The sequence below is a fragment of the Fragaria vesca genome, linkage group LG4, assembly GCF_000184155.1.
Source record: "Fragaria vesca subsp. vesca linkage group LG4, FraVesHawaii_1.0, whole genome shotgun sequence".
In the NCBI taxonomy this organism is placed as follows: domain Eukaryota; kingdom Viridiplantae; phylum Streptophyta; class Magnoliopsida; order Rosales; family Rosaceae; genus Fragaria; species Fragaria vesca.
In genome coordinates this window covers 12076985-12083763 of record NC_020494.1, presented here as the reverse complement: position 1 = coordinate 12083763, position 6779 = coordinate 12076985, and the positions used below count along the sequence as shown (strand labels likewise).

General features: G+C 37.0%; 1 protein-coding gene across 1 annotated transcript; it reads left to right on the top strand.

Moving 5' to 3' along the window:
• The first annotated feature begins 1448 nt into the window (after positions 1-1448).
• LOC101301961 (linoleate 9S-lipoxygenase 5, chloroplastic-like) lies at positions 1449-6174 on the top strand. Its single transcript, XM_004296849.1, has 9 exons — positions 1449-1718; positions 2080-2375; positions 3191-3431; positions 3623-3961; positions 4047-4132; positions 4233-4340; positions 4460-4764; positions 4844-5107; positions 5190-6174. Exons 1-9 carry the CDS (start codon positions 1472-1474, stop codon positions 5956-5958), a joined length of 2655 nt encoding a protein of 884 aa, XP_004296897.1. The 5' UTR covers positions 1449-1471; the 3' UTR covers positions 5959-6174.
• The last annotated feature ends 605 nt before the right edge of the window (positions 6175-6779 follow it).

The window sequence follows — 6779 nt, the reverse complement described above, 5'->3', positions numbered from 1 at the left end:
AAGGCAATCATCACATTATTTACTGTGAGGATCATACGTTTGTTAATAATAAGTTTACCGTTAATGTCTAAGTGCTTGTTAATGGTGGTTATTTAGTGACGGATCCAGGATGTACATTTCGTCTAGGCTAATTAGAGTAGGTAAAACAAAATATTTTTCTTGAGTCAATATTGTTACAAAAATTGTGTTTTTTTGATCGAAATGATACCATATTACCATGAATCATAAAGAGATAGAAAATAATGGGGAAAGAAAATAAAAACGAAAAGAGGAAGCAGAAAAAGGAAAATTTTAAATGATACTTGAATCATAAAGAGAGAGAAAAAAATGGTGAAAGAAAATAAAAGGGAAAAGGATGAAGAAGAAAAAAGGAAGAAGCAAGAGGAAATGTAAGACTCAAACCCAGCTCACGTTGTTTGTAAACAAAACACTGAACCAACTCAACCAAATCAAACTTCATGCTATGTAGGACAAATACATTTTAAAGTACTGAGACAATTTCTGTCTAGGCTATAGCCCATATAGCCTCTAACGTAGATCCGCCATTAGTGGTTAATGTGAGTCCGGCTGTAATAAGTGATCTTACTCGATCAATTGAATTGAATTGAAATGTTAAAAATTAGTCATCCAATTAACCTTTCACTTAATTGGTTTAAAATCTGGTTAGATATCAATATCAATATCAAGTTTACAGTGAAACTTAAATAAACTGACAACTCAATATTTTAGATATCAATTGTTAACGTATCACAATGTATGATTTAGAGACTCCCATCATTAAAGACTTATAATTCTTGGATTACATTAAATGACTAAGAGCTAACAAACAATTGCACAACAACTCTCAAAGACTAATAATTACTGCATCACATGATCACATCATAAACTCAGTCAGATCTTCGTATTTGCTTGTAATTTTCTAATTGAAAATCTCAATTCACCAGATAAAACATGGACAAAAAGAAGAGATTGGTCCTATTAGAGAGTTTGGAATTTAGTTCCAATCTTACCAAACAGGGTACCAACATGCATATAAATGGGGAATAAAAATACAAAAAGTACATGCACATACACATGTTTCACTTTCCTAAAAAAATTGCAACTGTGGTGGCTAAGATGGAATCTGTCCTTTAATTATCCCATAATAAAGAGATAAAGATAGAAAATTCCATTAGAAATAGAACCCCACAAGTAGTTGTCACTTTCATAATATTAATCAGAGGTCAAATGAGTTGTTCATAAGGAAAAAAATTGAGTTCATACCAAAGGGAAAAGCCCAGGTCATTTCCATGTCAAAAATCCACAAATATTAATAATACATCAGCATAATTAATTACCTCTATCAAATTAAATAAATGAACAGGACAAGTTTTTGTACATAAATATACCATTCTCATCAGCCACCAAAGCTCAGTCTTGAGTCTTGAGTCTTTGGAGTATTGAATTATTGATCTTGAGCTGTTGGGTCTTTATGGGTTTCTGCTCAAGTTCCACAGTAGCAAGGGATGTGATGGATACAGTGTGTCTGAAGAAGAACAATGAGAAGCCAAATCTGAAGGTGAGTGAGAGCAAGAAGATCAGAGGAACAGTGGTGTTGATGAAGAAGAACGTGTTGGACTTCAACGACATGAAGGCGTCACTTCTTGATCGAATCCATGAGTTTCTGGGCAAGGGTGTTTCCATGCAGCTCATCAGTGCTACTCATCCTGAACCTGCAGGTCATGATCAGAAGCTTCTCTTTTTAATCAAACTCTGCATATCGTACATCATTTTGTGACACTAATTCTTCAACCACTTGTGGTTTGATGAGATCTTGTCGTTTGTAGAAAAAATAGTCTAGCTTCTGTAATTAGGCTCAAGTGCATATGCTTTCAGAGTCAAGGTCAATTGCTTGCCCCAAAATTGATGGTCACCAAATCAAAATCCAACGTTAGGCATTCGAGTACCAATGAAGTGTTCTACTTCTTGGAATTCATGTCAACCACTGGATTTTCATGGATTACCAAATCCTTGGTCCATGTTGATCGCAGTTCTTACAAATTTAAGCTGAATCTGACATTTTCTTGTGTTCATGTGCAGCAAATAGGTTGGTGTTGCGAGGAAAGCCTGGGAAGATAGCTTACTTGGAGAAATGGATTACAACCGTTACATCATTGACTGCTGGAGATACTGCTTTCTCCGCTTCAATTGACTGGGATGAGTCAATGGGAGTTCCTGGGGCTCTGATGATCACAAACCATCACCATAGCCAATTTTACCTCAAGACAATTACATTAGATGATGTTCCTGGGCACGGTCGAGTCCATTTTGTCTGCAATTCCTGGGTTTACCCTGCACATCGTTACAAGTATAATCGTATATTTTTCTCCAACAAGGTAATTTTCATTTGAAGTCAACATGTACTAGAGAGAAATATGTTCCACTTGTAAGTCTATTTTTTATTATTATTTCTTTAATATTTTTGAATATAATTAAATTTAGAAACATGGAAGTATAATAACATTTTAAAGCAGTCTTTGACTGATTTGAAATCCAAAGAAAGGTCTTCAAGAACTTGATCTATTGGTTTTGGCATCGAATCTTATCCTCATGTGATGATAATTTTTTGGGACAATGCTCATTAGCCCTAATTTTAATAATTTTATTCCCACTAACAAAATCAGATTTTAAAATTCCTAAGAGCCAACTTAAACAGCAGAAAGATAAATATACCTTTAATGAATTAAATAAACTAAAATAGATCATTATAAGAGCAAAAAGACAGATATACCCTTAATGAATTAAATAATTTTTTCATGATTGTTCTCTTGAACCTCAATTATTGGAATCTTAAGTTTTCTGATATGGAAAAACCATTCTATTGTCCTTAATCCACTTTTGAATATGGAAGAATTATAATCAATAACTTTCCAGCTGGATTAGCACTGAAGAAAATCCTTTTAATATTGTGTTCATAAGGTATGTGTTTGTCTGTGTGTGCATATCATTCCAAATAGAAATTAGACAAGATATATATTGTTTTTAACACTACAACTTTTAATGGGTGATTAAATTTCATAGTTTGGTTGTGGGAAATAATCGCTAGTTCTCAAAATTCATACATTCAAAATTCAGTCTTTCTGAGATTTACTGAAATGCATAATGACATGCAGAAATGACTCCACTGACAGAACCTTCATGTCTGTGTTAGGCCTACTTGCCATCTCAAACACCTGAGCTATTACTCCCTTACAGGGAAGAAGAGCTGACTAATCTCCGTGGGATTGGATCAGGCGAACTAAAGGAGTGGGATAGAGTCTATGACTATGCTTACTACAATGATTTGGGGAGTCCAGACAAGGGTCCAGAATATGCACGCCCTGTTCTTGGTGGATCACAAGAGTATCCCTATCCAAGAAGAGGAAGAACTGGTCGAAAACCTACTAAAACTGGTTAGGAAACGATTTTAGCTCAATAAATTATCTTTTGTTTTGTTTTTTTTTTGTTTTTTGTTTTTTTTAATTCCCATGTCCTTACTACCCTGAAACTCTTATGGCATGTATTTAGAATATGAAGAGACTGTATAATTTTGATGGCTTAGAAGCACAAACTTTGACCAATTTTCTTTATGCTTGTAATACAGACCACAACTCCGAAAGCAGGCTGTTTCTTCTAAGTCTAGACATTTACGTTCCAAGAGATGAGCGGTTTGGCCACGTGAAGTTTTCAGATTTTCTTGCATATGCCCTAAAATCCCTGGTTCAGATATTGCTCCCAGAGCTTAGATCTTTGTGTGATAAAACTATCAATGAGTTTGACACTTTTGAGGATGTGCTTGATCTCTATGAAGGAGGCATCAAGTTACCAAATGGGCCTACGCTCAAAAAATTAAGGGATCGTGTCCCTTGGGAACTTCTCAAAGAACTACTTCGCTCAGATGGCGAGCGATTTCTCAAGTTCCCAATGCCTGATGTGATTAAAGGTATAAGCCTACTATTTTGCAAAGTTTGTATCCTATAATCTGGAAAATATTAACTAAAGAATGAATTTTGATGAAAATTTTGCAGTGGATAAAAGTGCATGGAGGACAGATGAAGAGTTTGCAAGAGAAATGTTAGCCGGGGTTAACCCTGTTAATATCACCCGCCTCCAAGTAACTAAGCTTATATTAAGTATTTTGTTTGACTCTCATCGAGATACAATTTTGTCATAAGCTTGAATTATTTCATCATTCACTGAAATTCTATTTGCAGGAATTTCCTCCAACCAGCAAGCTAGACCCTAAAGTATATGGGAATCAAAACAGTTCAATACGAAAAGAACAAATAGAAAAGAACATGAATGGCCTCAGTGTTGAAGAAGTATTTTCTTGTCTCTAAAAAACTACCTTTACCCAATAAAAACCGACCCCTTTCAGAAAAAAAAAAAACCCCTATATTTGTTTACTTCATGTGCATAATCATTTCTCCCTTTTATACAGGCAATCAAAAGCAACAGATTTTTCATTTTAGATCATCATGATGCATTAATGACATACCTGAGACGAATTAACACAACAACGACAAAGACCTATGCCACCAGAACTTTCCTCTTGCTGCAAGAAGATGGGACATTGAAGCCTTTGGCAATCGAGTTAAGCCTACCACATCCACAAGGGGAGCATCATGGTGCTGTCAGCAAAGTTTTCACTCCAGCAGAAGATGGTATCGAGGCTTCAGTTTGGCAGCTGGCCAAAGCTTACGCTGCTGTAAATGATTCGGGCTATCATCAACTTATCAGCCACTGGTAAGGGCCTAAACAGCACTGCATTGGAGCATATGGTAGCAGCTTCATCTTAGTTTACATGCTTTAAATTTATATGCAGGTTGAACACCCATGCTGTAATAGAGCCATTTATAATTGCAACAAATAGACAGTTGAGTGTGCTTCACCCGATACATAAACTTCTGCAACCACACTTCCGGGACACGATGAACATAAATGCCCTGGCCAGGCAAATCCTCATCAATGCTGGTGGGGTACTTGAGAAGACAGTCTTCCCAGCTCAATATGCCATGGAAATGTCTGCTGGCATTTATAAACACTGGGTATTCACCGAGCAAGCACTACCTGCTGACTTGCTCAAGAGGTAAGCCATAAAGCTTTAATCGAACAGAATTGACCTCAACTATTATCCAATTAAATTTTGTTCCACTTCTATTTGGTTCCAGGGGAATGGCAATTTCCGACCCAAGCAGCCCTCATGGTCTCAGACTTCTGATAGAAGATTACCCCTTTGCTGTTGATGGGCTGGAAATATGGTCTGCCATTGAAACTTGGGTCACTGAATACTGCAGTGTCTACTATGCAACAGACAATGTGGTCCGAAGTGATACTGAACTCCAGAAATGGTGGGAAGAGCTCCGCAATGAAGGCCATGGTGACAAGAAGGCTGAACCATGGTGGCCAGAGATGCACACAAGAGCCGAACTTATCCAATCATGCACCATAATCATATGGGTAGCTTCTGCCCTTCATGCAGCTGTGAATTTCGGGCAATGGCCTTATGCTGGCTATCTTCCAAATCGCCCAACCATAAGCCGCAGATTCATGCCTGAGCCAGGCACTGCTGAGTATGCTGAACTTGAGACTAACCCTGATGTGGCCTTCCTCAAAACAATTACATCTCAGCTCCAAACTCTTCTTGGTGTATCTCTGATAGAGGTCTTATCTCGACATGCAACTGATGAGATTTATCTTGGACAAAGAGATACTCCTGAGTGGACTTCGGATGGTGAGGCCCTAGCAGCATTTGGTAGATTTGGAGAGAAGCTGATAGAAATTGAGAAGAGAATTACAGAAAGGAACAGAGATGAGAGACTAAAGAACAGAGTTGGGCCCATCAAGATGCCTTATACCTTGCTCTATCCCAGCACCTCAGATTACTCTAGAGAGGGTGGACTCACCGGAAAAGGAATTCCCAACAGTATTTCAATATGAGGCTTTTGATCTACGTACTAGATGGTAATCATTGAAATAAATGCAATATAGAGTGATGTAAAACTAGAGGTTCCCATGTAGGATCATGTAGGATCATGTGTCCTCGTTTCTTGATTGTGATCTAGTACCCATGAATTTGTGTAGATTACATAATCTCAGTGATGTAAATCAGTTCCGCAGGTGTGAATGCAATCACAAGAGAGTTTGAACCAATGACCAGTTAGGCCTCTCTCTCTTTCAGTTTCTAATCCAAAGCTAGTAATATGGATTCTATGAGACGCTACAAAATTATGTTCTCAGAAGAGATTGAAAAATAAAAGTTCATGAATCTAAAACAGTCATCAGTCATCACAATCAAAATATTGAAAATAAAAGTTCCATCCAGTTAGATTTATAATAGAGCTCCAGATGAGAGAAGAATAATGCCTAATGTACCCCAATGTCAAGTCTTCTCAAATGAGGAGATTAGTATAACAAACACTCAAGAGAAGCGAAATCGACAATACTCTCAAAGAAAAATCTTTTCTATACGTCTTATTCCAAATCCTATGTCTTACTTTTACCTATTTCTCCTTTCTCACTCATTCACAATTCTTTTCCAGCCACTGTTTACAAAAGAAAAACTTATCAAAACCCACATCCATATGCACCAGACATCAGTGCATACAATTCTTCCATTTATTTGCTCAACCTAAGCCATTCATGCCAATTCTGAACCAGATTTTGATATAAAATAAAACCAAATATTGGAAAGATAAAAGATAGAACAGGAACAAGCATGAGAGAGAGAGAGAGAGAGAGAGAGAGAGAGAGAGAGAGTA

Bases quoted from the DNA above. Each gene is read 5' to 3' on its own strand.
- LOC101301961 (XM_004296849.1), top strand. From the start codon at position 1,472: ATGGGTTTCTGCTCAAGTTCCACAGTAGCAAGGGATGTGATGGATACA. The intron at 3,962-4,046 runs GTATAAGCCTAC...AAAATTTTGCAG, and splicing joins AATGCCTGATGTGATTAAAG to TGGATAAAAGTGCATGGAGG. The intron at 5,108-5,189 runs GTAAGCCATAAA...ATTTGGTTCCAG, and splicing joins CCTGCTGACTTGCTCAAGAG to GGGAATGGCAATTTCCGACC.